This window comes from Parasteatoda tepidariorum, chromosome 5, assembly GCF_043381705.1.
Source record: "Parasteatoda tepidariorum isolate YZ-2023 chromosome 5, CAS_Ptep_4.0, whole genome shotgun sequence".
Lineage (NCBI taxonomy): Eukaryota > Metazoa > Arthropoda > Arachnida > Araneae > Theridiidae > Parasteatoda > Parasteatoda tepidariorum.
Window position 1 is genome coordinate 78,522,026 of NC_092208.1, and position 19,285 is coordinate 78,541,310.

Genomic DNA, 19,285 nt, shown 5'->3' on the forward strand with positions numbered 1-19,285 from the left:
TACCTGCACTCGATGTCGAGCAGCACTTGATGGGCGAACAGTTTACGAGAACCGATACCATACGTAATCTGATCCTTCGCAGGCCGATCAAATTGGTCACCCTCCCGCTCATTGACAGCTGCCAGAGATGCTTGATTTTGGTGATCTACTGGGAACCATATCTTTAATATCAGTCCACTGTGAGACGCTGCTGTATGATCAAAAGGAGTTTTATACACATTGTCTTTGATAAAATAATTATATTAAAGAGGGATTCATGTATTATGTATTGTTTATGTATAATTGTATTATTTAGAAACAATTTATATAAAATCATGGCCACTTAGTTGGTATAATAGGTAGCGTCGTATGAGGTTTATGATGTGTTTTCAAAAGTTGAGAAGCTTAAATCCTAAATATAAGATGAGGACTACAAATCTAGGATTCTCTTCTGGGTTTTATAACCATACGGTTTAAAAGCCTTGTGGCTGTTTTATGAAAATATAAAAAAAAATATTATGAAATGTGTAAAAGAACAGATGAGCGATAAGAAATCTGCTATCTTCCATAAAATTATTTCTCAAAGAATGATTATCAATCCAAGAGTTGCGAGTTGCAATATATTTCTGACGAATGTACTTAATGTAATTTCACTTTCACTTTTCCTTCCGCTAAAATATGTTTTATTTTTTATCTGTACATAATATTGCTGACATACTTAATTTCAGTTTCACCTTATTCCGAATCAATTCTATTTTAAATCAACAATACATATCAAAATTTTATATTTTTGGCTGAAAATTTAATTTTCAAAATGATAAATAAAATGGTATACAACTCAAAAGTATGATAATGAAAAATTTAAAAAAAAATAATTTAGTACCGCACGAGCCAAAGATAAAAACTTCGATGTTAGACATTGTTTCGATCGGCTAATTTTAAAGGTGAAAGACACGTGAGACTTTCTTATTTTAAATTCTAGTTCCTCATAGCTTTTAGAAGATAATTTAATGTTTATTTATTTGTTGAAAGTTTCTCAAAGACTAACAGGATTGACATGAGTTTTAGTAGAGAATTTACTTTTTAATGATTCGTAAAAAACTTCTCTAGGACTAACAGGATTATTATGAATGTTAGAGAATAACTAACTTCTTAATGATTTGTGAAAAGCTTGCCTAAGATTAACAGAATTATCATAAGTTTTAGTAGACAATTTACTTCTTAATGATTTGTAAAAAGTTTCTCTAAGACTAACGGGATAATCTATGCCCGAACATTGCTCTAAATCGCAACCTTTTATGCAATATCTGGAAACGTTTTCCTCTTCGTAATATACCTCAAGAAAACACAAAGCTAGAACAACTATGTAAATAAAAAAATAAACATAACTGATTCACAATTTGAAAAGGTTATGTGATAAATCTGAAGATAAATATGCATATATTATCACCTTTGTTATCTGACTTTTAAGAATGCAACAAATTGAGTGATTGCAATTGTTTCCTATCTTTTAGGATGATTATTGTTAGTTCCGTATGTATCTAATAAAGAAATAGAACAGCATTTTGTTATTGTCGTTAAAATTTACAAATGCGATCAAAACATTTAACAGTTCTTGTCGTGTTTATTTTCGATTGATTTATCAGTATTTAAACCACTCATTTGGTAATACTTCCTCTCATGTGGTAACAGTTAACTAGAAATTCTGTTTTTATAAAAATATAGTTTTACCAAATATTTGGTAAAAATAAAATACTGAAAAGTAAATTTAACCGAGTAAATGGTTTTTATTGCCAATTCCCTAAAGTATAAAATTAATAATGATAAAACTCCAAATTTTATCACAAATTATAAAACCATATTTTATCGTTAATTTTGACAAAATCAATACCAAAATGTTTTGGTAAAAATTATTGAAATTTTTGATGTGATAAGCATTCACCAGAATGTGATAAGCACTTCATAGAGCCAAAAAAATGCTTATCACATTCTGGTGGTTTTAAACATACATTTTTTCTCAGTATATAAACTTCTAAGCTTATCTAATCAAACTCACTTACCTACTTCTTCCACTGAGCTCTTCAATACTTATTTTGTGGTGCAAATTACATTTGTATATTATAATAAATTACAGAGAAAAGAAATCCATTGAATGGTTTAAAAATTGGGGATCAGCTTCATGCAGAATTGTATTTAATATATCAGCTTGATTGATAAGCAAAAATATTAAAATGCGTTTTAAATTTGATATATTAATATACCTTTATTTTAAAATGATTTTTTTAAAAAAAGGTGATTAATCGAATCATTAGGAAAATATTTGGACTTACAAAGTGAGGGCCAAAACGCAAGCGAAAGCTAGTAAATGCTTTTATATAATACTTATATAATACTATATATACTGCTTTTTATAAATGCTTTTATATATACGAGTAAATGCTTTTCAATACATATATTTTAAGCAAATAATTACAACATTCGCAGAAAAAAACTAAATTCCATGTATAAGTCACAAGTTTATAAATATGAGTCATTTTGTAATCAATAATTTTTACTAAATTTTACCCAATATATAATGCTTCAAAAAATGGACCACCCTGAATAACTCTTTTGATCTAATAATCAAATTTTCAAATTTCAAATTTAATAGTTTAAGGGGGTGAACTCAAATAGCATAATTAGTAATTGCGGATAATTTTATGAGTTACGAAATCAGGCACAAAAATGCACGTTCTCTAATTAAACATACCTTTCTTTGGGATCTTGATTTTTGACCTTGAATATTTGGATTCGAATTTTTGACCCCAAAAATATTGGGGGTAGCCCCAATCTGGGAAATATAGTCCCAATAGTTTGGTCAGGAGAGCTCTCAGAAAATTGGACCCCTTAATGTTAATTTTATTTTTTGCGTATTTCGCCATATCTCGAGTACTTTTTAGGCGAATTGAGAAAATTTTTAAAAAATTATAAAATACAATTATCCAAAGATAATTCCATACAAAAAATAATTTTTAATAGATATTTATTATTTTTTATAATTTTATATATTTTGGTAGAAAATTTTTTGAATAGTAATTTTTTGCATCATTTTAAAAAACATAACTTTGCATGGCAAAATACAACCTGATGGCGACGTAGTGCGGATTCTGATTGGTAGTTGAAACGTGGTATTTGTTTACGTTAGCAACTGCTCTTTCCATTAATTTTCGATTAAGCTAAGCCTGCCAAATTTCAATTCTCTTAAGTGACACATTCTCTATCATTTCACTAAGATTTAAATTCCTTCCATATATATTTCTTATTTAACACAAAGCTATGCAGAACATAAACAAACTAATTATGAATCGAAGTACACGAAATAAAAATATATCACTGCTACCATAAAATGTGTAAACAAATAATAAATGTAAGTTAAGTAAAAGACGTAAATGAGAAAGAAATGTGTTTTAATAAATTCAATGTTTGATAAAGCGCTGTATTTAATTTACTTCACATTAATTAATATACTTACAAGAGGAAACTTAGCAAAACTTTAACACGCCATTTTGCTCATAAACGATCAACTAGCCTGACATCATTGGTCACAAGTGTGGGTATTTTTGATCTTCCTCTTCTTGAAGTGCAAGTACGTAATTTTAAAATAATAATACTTTAGTAATGACAGAATTACATAATTTCTAATGTGGTAAAATTTCTTTGACTCTCTATTTTAACTATTATATTATTACAAATATATAGGATTCAGAAATAGTTGGAATGCTTTTATTGAGCTATTTGTACATTGTTGCAAAAGGATTTCAATTGTATAATTTACTATTTGAGCTTTTTTCTAGAAACACCAAAGTTCTAATTTATTTAAAGAGATTATTTCTCTTCCGCTCAGTTCAATAGGCTCCATACAAGTTCCACTGGTAATCCAAGGAAATTTTTGTTTAAGCAACCACTTCATTCTGCAATCACATCTTAACGGATTGCCTGTAGAATTAAAAGTAAAAGTAAAAATAAAGTAAAAGAAAACAGAATTTTCTGTAATGATCTGATTCTGACATAATCTGACGTAAAAGAAAACATAAACAATAGATTATCAGCTTTGAGGAGCCGAAAATAAATTTCCAAACAGTCATTGATCTCAGTGATGCTAAATTAATTATAGAAAAATAGACAACAGGTGTAGTATTAAGTACTTCTTATGTACAATACATCAAAAATAAAAGGTATCACCCTTAATAACTTTTAATCTAATGATCAAATTTTACCTTTATAAGACTCTATCTCAATGGCTCAAAGGGGTGACCCCAAATATGCTAATTATTATTTGGTGCAGACAATATTTTATGCAACTAAATCAGCCACAAAAACGTACTTTCTCTGAATAAAGATACAATTTTTTTTATGGATTCGGACTATTATTGTAATTAATTCAGTTAGTTAATGTAATCATTGAGTTTTTGATTAACCATTGAGTTTTTTCCATGACCATTTACAGACAAAACCATTGACCATGACCATTTAAGTACAAAAAGAACAAAGCAGTAAGGTCTAGTCCCCTCTCTGTTTTTGCCATGCATTACCTCTTTGGAAATATTCGCGTAAAGCTTAAATTTAACTTTTGCTTTGAAAATTTTCAACCATAAGAAGGTTAATCTGGGAATGCATAATTGAAAAATGAAAACCAATAAATATATTTTTCAACCAAACAATATTTTATTTTATCTGTCTTTTATTTAATTTTATCTTGTCGTCTGTGAACAGTCGGCCCTATTATGGGTTTATGACTACCAATGCTTAACTCCGTAGCCTTTTAATTTTGAACCGAATCCAGAAGACTAGGGAACTCCTGGATCAAGTATTCGGAGAATTTTGCCTTTGTGAAGGACTTTTTGATGGAACTAACTCGCATTTGCATTATACGAAGAGGAGCACGAAAACCTCCCACGGTAAGCCAGACGGAAAAGGGTCTCTAACTCATGATCCATCTACCACTGAAGATATTTTACGTCAGCAGTGTGATCGGTAAGAGCTGGGTGCAGAATTCGTATGGACCAGCCATTGCTGTTTTTCGAACCCGGTTCAGGGCATTGGAAGACGAACACTCTATCCCCTGAGCCACCATAGCTCAAACAAATAATATTTTAAAAAAGGAGGAAATCAATAATTTAGAGAACTTTAAATCTGCGTCTCGTTTGGCTCCCTTATAACCAGACACTCCGGGCGAACTGAAGAACGTACTGTTTAACTGAAGAATGTAAATAATTATGAAATATTGAATGTAAACATAGAAAATATTGAAATTGTTTTAATTAAGGGGCCATGCGACATTCAGTTTTGTGCATTATTCCGTATTGTTAATTAATACCGATTTATTAATTATCTACTTTTTTACTCCGTATGAAGGACAAGTATTCAATAAGTCACGATATTAGCTTGTGTTCCAAAGTATTATTTGAAAATTTGAAGCAGAAAAATTTTACAAATATGCAAAAAATATCGTTTTTTACTTTAACAGTGTACACAGAAACTGAATAGTAGTTTTTTGTTTATGTAAATAAGAAAATGACGTAAATATTAACTATACATATTTTTATTTTTTATGATAGTAAAAGTTAAGTATGTAATTTTTACAGTGTATTTAACAGTATTGGTTTTGAAAAAAAGAATTTTGTGTCCAATATTTAGAGAGAAAGGAAACAAAAATGTTTTTACCTGATAGCGAAACTGAAGATACTTTTTTCCAGACAGGAGCATATAGAGTCTCGTCAAGTGTGTGGAAGTTATTTTCACTCAAATCAAGCATTTCCAACTGGGGCATGTTTGTGAAAAAATCCTTTGGAAGAGAAGAGATCTGAATGAAACTGAAAACACAAAAACAAATTAAGTTTTAATTTTCAAAGTCATGTCACAGATCATGAAGAAAATGTGTTTAGAAAAAATGTACTTGTCGCAAAAACCCTCTCACTTAAGGCTAGTGAATCCTGCAACTTTTTATCATTTACTAAGAAGAGAATAAAAAAGCTGCTTCAAGGTAGAAAATTTTTGGGGGATGTATGGGCTTCGACCATATTTGAAATTAACTTTATAGTGCTATGAATAATTGAAATAATTATAAAAGATATAAGAATAAACTTTTCGAAGGAAATCCATGAAAAACTAGACAGATATCCATAATTGACTTTTTTTACTAGAGAGTTACTATAACAATTATTTTACTAGTGAGGTACTACAATAATTTTTTCACTAGAGAACTACTAAGATAGCAAATTTAAAAATGTAAATAACGACAAGTCACCGTCATGAAAATCTTAGCAAATTCTGAATTATTTGTCTTATTAACGTGTTTTAGTCTCTTTCATTTCAAAGTAACGAAACGCGCGTCTTTGGGTGACTTTTCGCCCTTTACTAAGTGTAGGGTACTTAACAATTTGTCTCTGCATAGAATTTTTAATTTAATTATTACTATTATTTTGAAATTCCTAAACTTTGACGATATACACCATTTTTACTCTATGCATTTTTCTTTTATTTGCCAATACAAGCAAAATGAATAAGAACTCGGCATTTTATCAAACTTGCATTTATATATTTTCTTAAAATAATAATAGGGCATGCATTTAAAAAATAACATTTCATTAAAAACTGCAACAAGATTTAAAACGCATTCAATCGTACTTGCTATTCGTATATCTGTATACAATATAAGAAGAAAATGGTCTAAAATCGTTTCTTCTTGTTGTTAATTTTATTAATTATTAATTCATTTAATTAAGTATTAATATATTTAATTAAGTATTAATATATTTAATCAAGCATTAATATATTTAATTAATTATTAATTAATTATCTATTCAATTAATTATTCATTCATTCAATAAATTATTAATTAATTCAATAAGTTATTAATAATTCGATTTATTATAAATTAATTCAATTAATTATTAATTAATTCAATTAATTATTCATTAATTCAATTAATTATTAATTAATTCAATAAATTAATATTTAATTCAATAAATTATTAACTAATTTAGTTAATTATTAAATCATTAAAGTAATTTTCAATTGATACAAAAAAAATTTTAATCAATAAAAATTTATTACCTTAAATTAATCTTATAAAGTTTCTTTGCTGGACTCGGAAACATACTTCTCTTCATCTCTGAAATCTTGTTTTTTGGTAAATCTATTTTCCTAAGTTGAGCAAATGATGTGAATGCCTGATCACTAATGTACGAAATTCTGTTGCTTCCTAGGTATAAAAATTCCACATAGGACGCACATCTCACATCACTATCAATATATTTCAATCCAATGTTATTTAACTGAATCTGGAACACTCTTTTCAAATTTCTCAGTTGACACCAATCAAAATCCTTAAAAAGAAAGGAATCACGTATTTCAATAACTCTTAAATCTTTCTCTAATCCATCAAAAGCTGTGTCCGTATCACTAAGAGAGGAAAGAGTAGTACTCTTTATTATTATCGTACCTATTTTAAAATCTTGGAACAAATCATGAGGAATGTAAGAAAAGTCAGAATCAGCTATAGCCACCGTTTTTGCTTCTGTGGGAGAGTTACCTTCATTAGACTTATAAAAAGCCTTTCTTAGATTATCAGGATTATCAATTCCTGAACATTCTATTTTGTAACCGTTAATTGTGTTGAAGGTTCTTGCGCAGAAAGAAGCTACTTGTTTCATATGAATACATTCTACCGAGAAACATAAAATTAAAATAACACTGTTGAAAACAGACATGATTGATTTTGAACTTGAATGGCTATGCGATAAACTGAAACTTGGGCATATTGTCTATTTTATCTCAGTTCTAAGAACACACGGATGCAACAGATAATCTGACTACCGGGTCGATAGTGAAGTATATATTAATCGAGTGAACAATAAAATATCTTCAAACAAAATAATAAAAATATAAGGAACTATTTTAAGTGATTTTACTCATGTATCTAATATTAAATAATTTAGAAACTTGTTACACCCTTCCGAGATTTAAATAGCCTCTCGGAACCCCAGTCCTCTGATATTCCTCTGTGGAAAGATATTCAATGTATGCATATAATGTATGATTAAGTGATGAAGCTATTTCATCTCGTGATTAAAATTCCCTCAATTACTTTTATTTTAATGAAAGAGAGAGCATAATTGATAATATAAAATATTATTTGTAATACAATCAAACCCCGCTATAGTGAAGGTTCAAGAGACTGAAATTTCGGTTTACTATAACCGGGAGTTCCCTATATCCGTTACGCAGGCAATTTCAATAATGGTTCCCAAACTCCTCCCTTTTATTACATTATATTCATATAAATGACTGAAAAATATTATGTAGTAGCAAAAAATGTGCTATTTTTCATCACTTTTCGTCTTGCGTACAAATAAAAATTAGTAATCTTTAGTTGATAAGCAATCCTCAACATCAGATATGGAAACACTTCCCGACTCTCAGATAATTTTTCCTGAATTTCTGTAATTCCTCTTTTTAAACCTGTCTAACCTACCATTCGAGCACATAAAAGTAGTTTCTATAGATGGTTTTAAAAATCGGTATATGTATTTATTTTGAAGTACAAATTTCAAAATTATTACAAAGAAAATGGGGGGGAAATCAGTTGAAGACAGAAAAAGTTCATTATATCCAACTTCCTCACTTTTTTGGTTCATTATATCCACTACACGGGACCGAGCATTTCGTTCACTATATCCGGGAGTTCACTATAAGCCGTGTTCACTAGAGCGGGGTTTGACTGTAATAACAATATTAAGTTGGTTATAATAATATAAGATAAAATAAAGATGAAATTAAAATTCATTCCCACTCAAACATATTTAATGATCGGTGCTGTACAGCCCGTAGTACAACCTCTCTCAATTGTCGAACAATCTCTTTGAATCCAGCCCTTCGAGCAATCTCCGTGCTTTAAATGGTAACTGGTGCACGTTAAATTTGTCGAAGTCACAAAGTCCTCCTAGTTCCCTTAAAGTAACTTGGAAAAGGCACTCCTTGATCAAGTATTGGGAGAAATTTGCTTTCGCGGAGGACTTTTAGATGGAAATTCCCCACATTTGTGTTGCATGAAGTGGAAATCCACAAAAACGTGTTATGGTTAACCTCAAGGCAAATAGACTCCAACTTATGATCTATCTACCACTCAGGATATTTAACGTCAGCACGGTGGACGATGAAATCAAGTGCGGAATTCGTATCAACCGTATCGATGGGATTCGAACCCAGTTCACCTCATTGGAAGGCGAACCCTCTATTTTTGAGCCTCCTATAAAATATTTTATTTTATCTTGTAACCTTCGTTGAACAGCCGACCGAATTTTCAGTTCACGACTACCAATGCTCAACTCTGTATCCTTGTAACTTTGAGCCTTTTTGCAAAAGACATGGGACATCCTGGATCAAGTACTGAGAGATCTTTTAGAAGGAACTAACTTGCATTTGCGATGCATGGAGAAGAAAACCGCAAAAATTCCGGACTCTAACCTCTGCCATTGTTTTGGGTCTTCATCTTTAAATTTCATGCTGATTTGCTGCTCAAAAATGGCAGTACTTAGAAACTTCAAATAAGGAAAATGTGTAAAATAGTATGGGAGTAGTATGAAATAAAAAAATAACGATTGATTATTATTAGTTCGATAATGTTAAACTTGTAGTTTAATGGACCGCAGGCAAGCAATTAAAGCGTTAAAATAGGGTAAAAGATGAGATAAAATGATAATTTTTATTAATAGAATAGGGTTTTTTTTTCTTCCGAAATTCGAATTTGTTTCAAAACTAGTGTTATTTTAAGGACTTTTTTGGAAAATTCTTGATCGATGTTTTCTTTTCAATACTGACCGAATATTGCAAAAAAGATTATTTATTTCGGGATCTTTTATTTATATGCTTGTTCTTGAGTTCATGTCAAAAAGTAATAATAAGGGAGAAATAAAAAAGAGATTAAATTTTACCATGCAAAACATTATAACATATGCATTGAAATTTTTATAAATAACTATAATTCTCTTTTAATTGTTATGAAGACATAAGTTTATTTATACAGATGTGTCCCGCAGTGGACTGATGGTTATGACACGGTTCCCCCCAGCAGATCACTGAAGTCAAGCGTCGCTGGCTGCAGTCAGTTTGCGGGTGGGTGACCACTTGGATCAGTCTGCGTAGGGACCGAGGGTGTGCGGTATTGGTCCTCGTTAAACTGTTCTACCGTTAAGTGCTCGACTTCGCGTGCAGTCGTCGACCGAAGCGCGGGTGACATCCCCTCTGCTGAGGATCAAAATTGTGATGGCATGTATTCGGATCATCCTCAGGGATGTTTCCCAGACCATCGCCAATAGCCCATTGTGCAGCTCTAGTGTGACGTAAATGAACTAGAACTACAACAGCTTATTTATACATATCGTTGACGAGTACATTTGATTCACTTTAAATTCTTATCATTGTCTTACACATTTTATTTTCTTCATTTTATTTTTTCTTTTTAATTACGTGGATTGTTTTTCAAAACAAGGTATTTGTGTATTTTGATGCGATTAAAAAACTTGCAAAATGTGCTTACATAAATTTATAATAATTATACAATTTTTAAACAGAATGATCTTTGCTTTTTAAAAATAAAAAATGAAAATTAAGAAAAAGCTCAAAAATAATGATTAAGACATGCATCAAATAAAACGACTGGAATTTTTCCATCATAAACAATCTGTTCTCGCCTGTTGTCCCAAACTTATTTTTTTTAACTTCCATACTTAATCCATTCAATTTTCGTGAAAATTATATTGTCTTAGGTTATTAACGCTAAATTTTTAAAAGAGAAGTTTTTATATTAAGATCTGATATCAAGGTAGAAAGAATTTTGAAGTAAAAGCAAACAATAATTTGCTTCAGGAAATTTGTAAATCAATTTGACTTAATAAATATTAAGGGTGAACTCTATAGTTAATTATATTGTCAATTTTAACAACATATTATTCGAAATTAACTTAACAATTCATTGCGCTCCTTTGCATATTTGCAAAGCTAAATTTGAATCTGATTTTCTCTGCTGCCTTCGATAATTTAACAATGAAAACTGCGTTGCACATTGACATATTAAGAGAAAAGAATTGGGTACTTGTACTTCAAGAAGAAGATCACATATACCCACACACATGACCTATGCCGTCAGCACCAGCTGATCGTTTGTAATGGCGTGTTTAAGTTTCTCCTCATAAGCTAAAATGTTTATTAAATTAAAGTTAATTAAATACAGTGCCATATCACGCATCGAGTTAAGTCTAATTCCTTCTCGTCTGCGTCTTTTACTTACTTAATTAAGATTTATGTGTGTTTATGTATTTTACTGTAACCGTGATTGATATATTTTTATTTTGTGTACTTGGAAGCCTCGATGCATAGTTATTTTCCTTTTGTTCTACGTGGCTGTCTTTGTGTTGAGTAAGAAGTATAAAGTGAAAGAATTGAAATCCTTCTGCAAAAATATAGTATGTGTCACTTGTGCGAATTGATACTTGACGGGCTTGGCTTACTCGAAATAGAATGGGAAGAACCGTTGCTAGGATAAACAAATGCCACTTTTCAACAACCAATCAGGATAGAGATACCCACACTACGTCACTTGCAGGTATTCCATTCACCACCAATCTGTGCTAGTTTCAAAGTTGAAGGACATGCTATTTCCCGCTTGTAGCTTCCTCGGTTTAGCACCGACTGACATTTCGTTAAGAATTATTCAATGTTTTATTATTGCAATTTGTAGCCTCACTCATTTTAATTATTATACATCAGTTTATATTTGATTTCTGATGTTTTTGTGTTTATTATTTCAAAGAGCCTGTTGTTTACATTTATGTTGGATCTCAGTGAAATTATAACTTGCAGTTTTGCAGATACGCAAAGCGACAAAAAAAAATATTCCCTCAAGCAATTGTCGCTGGGCTTTTTTTTTCCTGTATCTGAAAATAATTATTAATCTTACTTTTTAAAAAACGTGAAGGAAAATGTTAATATTCAATCATTTTATTTTTGGAACGTTGCACGTCTCGTTTATTTAAAAAAATCTGAAAATATTAAATTGAAAAATCTGAAAATATTAAATACTTCTTAAAAATAAATATCGTTGAAAATGAATATGTCGGAAATCCACACTATTATGAAGTATGAGATCTTATGTTGTACTACGGACCGTGCAAAACATTAATAGTGATTGCTGACACTAGTGTCAATTCGCCGTAAACAACATCTGATTGGTTTTTGTTGCTAACGCTTTTCGAGTTAAAATGTCAACGGGTTGATTGCAGTGTACAAATGTGTTATAAAAAATATATAGATTGCACATTTTCTCGATTATGTCAGGGAAAAACAAAATAAAAGAATATCTATTAACCTTTTATTATCCTAGAAAATATAATTAGATCCAAATAAGATACTTCAAACTTAGAGCCATGTTTTCAGAAGCACAATAGTTCTAAGTGTTCTAAAGAATGCAGTAATCTTCCCTTCAATTCATTTGGTTCCATGCATTTCCCATAAATATACTTCGGAAAAGGATGATGGAGTATCCACTTTATTCTACAATCGCATCTCAATGGATTATCTGTGGAATTGAAAGTAAAGAAAAAATATACTTTAAGGAAATATCGATATAGAATGAAACAACAGAATACAGCAATAAAAAACAACATCGAAAAAGATTTTTGTACGTATACAATGTTTTTAGTTCTTAATTCTGATCATAAATACATTCAAATAGTGATTAAAGTCACTCTGTAGCTGTTACACGAAGTTTAAATGCTTTTAAATTAGATTGAGTTTAAATACTAAAACTTATCATTTTAATTTTTTATTCGTATGTTCTTGTTGCTTATTTTTCAACTTTTTCTTGCATTATTATATAAAGAGAAATTCATCAAAGATTAATTTTCAAAACAAAATCAAAATATTTTAAATTTTTATATTAAATAGGAATCAGTGTGCATAGTTTATTTTATTGAGTAAATAATTGAAAGAATAAATTTTTAAAATTTAAAGGGGAAACTAGTCAAAGAGATACAAGTTGTGAAATATCAACGGATATTCATACAAAATTATTTTCAAGAACTTAAACCTTTTTGCGGAACAACAAATTATGGTTACAAATTCTAATCAGGCAACGCAATGCGACCTAGTGTATTCTTATTGAAGAATACTTCTCTTCTTTGTTATTAAGGAATAGTGGTAGCTAAAATAGCTAAACGTTTGGGCGCAAATAGTTAAATATTTTGGTTGAAACATTTTTGGACTATTTGATATTTTTAGTCTGACAAGAAACTAATAATTGCCACGTTAAAGCTTACATAGTTCCTTTTACTTTTATTGAAAGATAATCTTTTTGGTGCAATAACAAAGATAAATCATTCAGCACTTTATACAAAATGAGAGTAAATATTTTAATACAATATTAAAAAAAGAAACAAACGTAGTACCTTTCATATTGAACAGATATAAGTTTGTCCAGAGGGGGGCAAACAGTGTCTGGTCAAGAGTTTGAAGACCATTTGTATTTAAATTAAGATACTTTAATAATATTAGAAAACCAAACACAATCCTTTTCTAATAAAAAGATACATATTCAAATTAAGATACTTTTATAATATTAGAAAATCAAATACAGTACCTTCTCCATTAGACAGATAAAAGTTCTTTTAGAAGGCTGCAAACAGTGCCTGATCAAGAGTTTGGGGACCATTTTCATATTAAGAAATTTAAATAATAACAAGTGGGCTGCGCCCCCTGCTCGCTAACGCTCGCCAACCCCAGAAAATTTCTACGCAATCTTATATGATTTGCTTCGCAAGCCAAGCTTGCTTCGCTCGCTACTAACTTAGGTATATTGCAAAAGCACAAAACTCTAAGAATTCAAAACAATCATTCAAATCCATATAACAACTTTTTTTTAAAAAAAAATTACATCTTTTTAGTAAATACTAAGTCATTAAAATAAATTTGAATTCAAATAAATGACATGTAATTCGTTAAACCTATTAGAAACTTGCTATAGTATAGAATCTTAAGATAAAATTTCTAAAACTGATGTCTCTTTAAAAAGGTTAAAATTTTGGCTATAATTAAGTCTATTAAAAATTGAAATAAGTGAATTGCAGTGGAAAAACCTGAATAAACAAATAAAATCTAGTAAAACAAATAAATTCGTGATATAAATCCAAAATCGTCAAATAAATTCGTAATATATAAATTCGTGAAAAAAGCGCTTTCGACAAAATACTAAAATAGAGATCTATCGACAAAGACTACTCACTTCTGCCTAGCTTATGCTCTCTCTGGTTATTTCAGTTTCCGTTTTTAAAAGCGCTATATGTTGAGCCATCTCAGCTAGATTTGGCATGTGACATTTTTAGCGGCAATCATTGGTCGATTTTCTAGCGTTGCCATTCGGGGAGTTGTAATGAGGCTTTTTTTGTCGCCGTGTAAGAGAAATATATATATATATAGATATTAAAAAGAGACAAATATAGTACCTTCTATACTAAGCAATTCTATGCTCTTCCAGATGGGTGCAAACAGTGTCTGGTCAAGAGTTTGAAAACCATTTTTGTCCATATTAAGAACTACCAGATTTGGCATGTTTGTGAAAAGATCAGAAGGGAGGAAAGAAATTTTGTTGTTACTGAAAATATAAAAACAAGATTTAGTTTTAAAAGTAGTTCGCACTATTGCTGTGGTTAAATACTGCTATGCAACCCACTTTTCATTGTTATCTGTATTAAATTTCTCACCGTTTAAGAAACAGAGAAGATTAAAACTAGATATAACGACGAAAGATAACCACTACAGTTCATCGGAACATTTCTCTTAAACTTTCTTCTTGTCCGATGGGTCAAAGTGCCCGTTCGCAACAGTAAAAGGTCTAGGGTTTGGCTTAAAAAATTTCAAAAAATCTTTTCTGTGGCATATTTTGACTAAGGAGCATATGTGAGCGGAACTGTTATTTCTGGAAACTATTTGATATAGTTGCAAAACACGACATTGGATCGGCCAGTCCATGTCGTCGTGGATGCAGGAGACTATTTACCAAGACTATCAAATGACAGTTTATTGGAAAGATGTGATGTTCGAATATTCAACACAATAACGAATCGCTAAATTTTATTATTTTGGCGTCTTCTCCAAAATATATCTATTCCAGTTAAGATCTGATGGAAATTGCCAATTAATCGGCTACGGTGATCTTCAACGATGATTTCATGCTGATTGCCAGCATGTAAGATGTCATAAGTATTCGAATTGGGAACAGTTTGAGTTTTGCAAAAGACGCAACGCGGATCGTCTTGTACTCTAGGAGCATCGTTCCTCCTCCTCCAGCAAAGAAGTGCAGGTGGAGAAGCGCATCTTCCTCCATCTGCGGCCCTGAAGAAAGTTGTGCATGCCGACGAAAGGTATGCGTTCTGGAAAGGCGTGTTTATGATCCAGGTATCGCAGATTGAAGGTAAGTCTAAAAGAAGAAACCGGATATAAATTATTTGAAACTTTAAAAAAATTAAATAAAAAGTATAAAAAATAGTGATTGCCGAAAGGCTATCACAGGTTACCCATTGGCAAAATGGTTGCTATCTAATTATTTTTCCCGTCTACGGTCGTCCAGCCTACTTCGGTAAGTTTAGGCCTTGGCATTGTTTTTTTTATCTTGCTTCAATTCTCACATTTAGGACCATGTCAATCAATTTGGGACCCTCTTTATTTCTGATATTCACCTGAATTAGTATTGAAAACGATCCAGTTTGAACTGTAGATTAGAATTTCTGATTCTTAATTAAAACAATATTAGCAAATATATCGTTCAAATAATGAAATTCTCTTTTATTTACAACTCAAGAAGTATTTATGGGATCTCTCTGCCAGATATCTCAAAAATAAACTCACCAACTTAATACATCAAAGCTTAACCCCGTCCCGCCCCAGTCAGGGGGCATCCGGAGAATACTGTACGCTCTTAAGTGCACGCACGTGACATCTCAGTAAAAAAAAGAGGATTCAAAAAGGTAGGATTGGTTGCGATTCATGGCAACACCAGAAGGCCTCAAAGAATTTAGCGAAATCTTAAAATTAACAATAGTAGTTACTCAGAAAATAGAATTTAGCAGTTTGAGAGTTCAAACATAATAGGCGAAGCATTAAAAAAAATAATAAAATAAAAAAAACATTGAAAAAAGGTAACAAACATATTGTGATAATGAAAAGTACCAGAATTTGTCCAAACCCCGTGAAAACAGATACAATTTCTAACAGAAGAGTTACGGCTAGTCAGCCGTAAGGAAAAATCCTGAAACAAGAGGAAACTCAAAACATGAAAAGTTAGAAAATTTTACAAAATTTTGAAAAATAATTTAATCGAAAATTCGAACTTACCAACTTAATAGATAACAAAATTAAAAGGGAAAAAAAGAATTTTAAAAAATTATCAAACAGCAGCGGTCGCCATAGCAACGGATGCAATCACGACGCATGCGCACCAAACAAAGTGCCCACGCCATCAAACCCAAAACAACACACACACAAAATCTACATCCAAAAGCATTTTTCTTTTTTTCTTTTTTTTTCATTTGGATTGCAGAAAAATAATTCGAACAATTTCGGTCACTTCTGAAATTAGTAAAGAAATTATGTTGCTATTGTTTCAATCAGCAAAATGACTACTGTTGCTTTTTTCCGAAATTTTGATTTTTTTACCAGTGTTTAAAAGCCAAAAAAATCTATTTTATTGTTTTTTTTTCAAATGGCAACCATTTTGTGAAAAAATGCCTTTTTTAACGATATTTTTTTTTATTTTAGCCATAACAACCCTCATACATAATCGTTGATTTTTTGGTCTCATCTGTTAAAGATTATACAGTATGGAGCTGAGCCCATCCATCAATGCTCGGCGTGCTCTGACATCTTCGTCGTCATTTTAATATTTTATTCATAATTTTTCCGGATTAAAAAAATTTTAAATTATAGCTAAAATGTGATGAAATAAAACTATTAAATCATTACCAAACTCATCCTTTCATTTTACTGAAAAAAAATGCTCACGATAAGGCCTAAATCGAATCTCTAAACCAGAAAACGACATTAAAACGTTTTAGAATACTTATTGCATGTAACCTATTGGAGTATTGTAAAGATAGCTCAAAAATTGCCGAAACACGACTATTCAAATGTAAATATTCTAGTACACGAAGAATTATTATACACACACTTAAAGGTAAGAGATTAAGAGTTTTACAATGTATCATGTTTTGTCGGGAGGCAAGATAGGAGAAAAATTGAGGAAAAAAAGTACCAGAGCTAAAGCTGTCAGTACTTCTGATGTGGTTTTCCTAACTAAATTGATTGTGAAAAAGCCCGAAACGATTAAACAAATAGTTAAAAAGACTTTTCATAGCTCTTTTTCCTAGGAAAATAAAAAAAGCCACAATTTAAGTGCTTTATACTTGATGCAAAGCTATAATCTTAAACTTTGTATGCCATTTAGCTGAAGGGAATTATCCGGGTTTTAAAACGGGCAGATAACTAAAATACCCTAAAAGTAATGAAACTTTTTTTTAAAAAAATCGCCCATTTGGTGAGATTTTATGGAATAAAATCTGGAATAAAATTATCAAAATCAATACTTTATTCCCATTTTGTACAGATTTTTATGAGCCCAGATAATGCAGAATGTAATCAATTTTTAAATAATAAATATCAGACCACAAACACGCTTCATTTTCTCTAAACTTTCCTACATATTGACGTTTTGTGCCATTTTTAGAATTAACATAGAGAGCGCTATTTAAAGGTAAGATAAACTTGACCAAACAGCCATGAGTATCTTTTTGCAAACTCTCATCAGTTACGAAGATAGCTTATTATTCACAAAAAAAACATAGTTTCATACGACTATAGAACATATGAATCACAGCCTTAAGGGTTTTATGTGTAAAATGTACATTTTCGTACCTATACATACGCATGTGACATAGCTATGTAGACGCATAAGAGATTGATTATTATGTTTTTTAACGCAGCGTCTAAGGAAAAAAAATATGAGGAACGAAACGAAAATACATTTGATAATGAGCTATACATGATACATTACTGTAAAAAATAATGACTATTGGACTAATTTATGCATTACTTAAGTTTATTTACTTGTATAAGTATACAAAAATGACTTACTTCAAATCAATCCTTGAGAGTAAGTTCGGAAACATGCTTCTCTTCAACTTCGATATATTGTTGTCCCTTAATTGTAAATTTTCAAGATTAACAAATTTGGAAAATCCTTGATCACTTATGTATGAAATGTTGTTGTATTCTAAAAATAACTGCTTTAAATTAAACGAATGGGGAAAATTCGCATCAATATCAATGTATTTTAAACCAATATCTATCAGCACAATTTCTTGTAGATGCGTCATGTTTCGTAGTTTGTACCAATCGAAATTCCCAAACAAGACACAATACCACATTTCAAACCTCCGGACTCCTTTTTCTGCCCCAACGAAGGCCATGTCTGTATCACTCAGAGACATTAAAGTAGTGTTTCTTATCTCTATCAATTTTATATTGTCATGACCTTTCAACAAATCATGAGGAATGTACGAAAAGTGAGACATTGTTATTTGAAACTCTTCGACATCCTCAGTTTTAGAAGAAAACCAACTTTTTAATATTTTGTGATAATTTTTTTTTAGATTGTCAGGATTATCTATTCCAGAACATTTCACTGTATATCTGTTAAGATTTCTGCTGGTTGGAGAATCGTTTTGCAGTTGGTAACATTCCGAAAGGAAACACAAGGCTGAAACGACCGCGTAAAAAACGAGCATGTCAGATTCGTATCTTGAAAAGTTAGTAGAATTTTAAATGTAGATATAAATCGCCGTTTTTATCTGTTTCGTGGGAACACTTAAAAGCAGGTTTTAGAATGAAATTGTTTCTTATCGTAAAAGATTATTGTCACTTCGTCTGTTATCTATTTTTCTTCTTCCTTTTGTCAAAAGTAACGTTTCTTACTTTACCCTTATTGCAAATGTAAATAGTAAATAACGCACCTGTATATACGTATCTGAATACCTTATATCTTACCTCTAAACTCTTCTAGAGATTAAAAAAAGACACGTCTCTTGACAGAATTCTAATTAAAAAATAAGAAATGAAGCTTTGATATCTAATAGGGAGATAAGGGAAATAAAATAGGAGATCTTACTAATTGGGAATTGAAATGAAATTTATATGTAGAGTTTCAGTGTCAATAGTGTAA

At 30.6% G+C, this 19,285-nt stretch overlaps 2 protein-coding genes across 2 annotated transcripts in view; both read right to left on the bottom strand.

Annotated features, from left to right (window-relative positions):
* Positions 1–3,655: 3,655 nt before the first annotated feature.
* Positions 3,656–19,285, bottom strand: part of LOC139425539 (leucine-rich repeat and fibronectin type-III domain-containing protein 5-like) — a 25,329-nt gene continuing 9,699 nt past the window's right edge. The window contains exon 4 of the transcript XR_011636741.1: positions 3,656–3,749. The gene's annotated coding sequence lies outside the window, so the exon portion shown is untranslated. The remainder of the gene's footprint in view (positions 3,750–19,285) is intronic.
* On the bottom strand, positions 3,735–19,026 carry LOC107443223 (slit homolog 1 protein). Its single transcript, XM_016057017.3, has 6 exons — positions 18,199–19,026; positions 14,517–14,665; positions 12,453–12,595; positions 7,075–7,784; positions 5,683–5,831; positions 3,735–3,954 (listed from the first exon to the last, which is right to left on the bottom strand). Exons 1-6 carry the CDS (start codon positions 18,849–18,851, stop codon positions 3,809–3,811), a joined length of 1,950 nt encoding a protein of 649 aa, XP_015912503.2. The 5' UTR covers positions 18,852–19,026; the 3' UTR covers positions 3,735–3,808.

Bases quoted from the DNA above. Each gene is read 5' to 3' on its own strand.
- LOC107443223 (XM_016057017.3), bottom strand. From the start codon at position 18,851: ATGCTCGTTTTTTACGCGGTCGTTTCAGCCTTGTGTTTCCTTTCGGAA. The intron at 12,596-14,516 runs GTACTATATTTG...TCAATTCCACAG, and splicing joins AGAATTGCTTAGTATAGAAG to ATAATCCATTGAGATGCGAT. The intron at 7,785-12,452 runs TGAAAACATGGC...GAGATAAAATAG, and splicing joins ACTTAGAACTATTGTGCTTC to ACAATATGCCCAAGTTTCAG.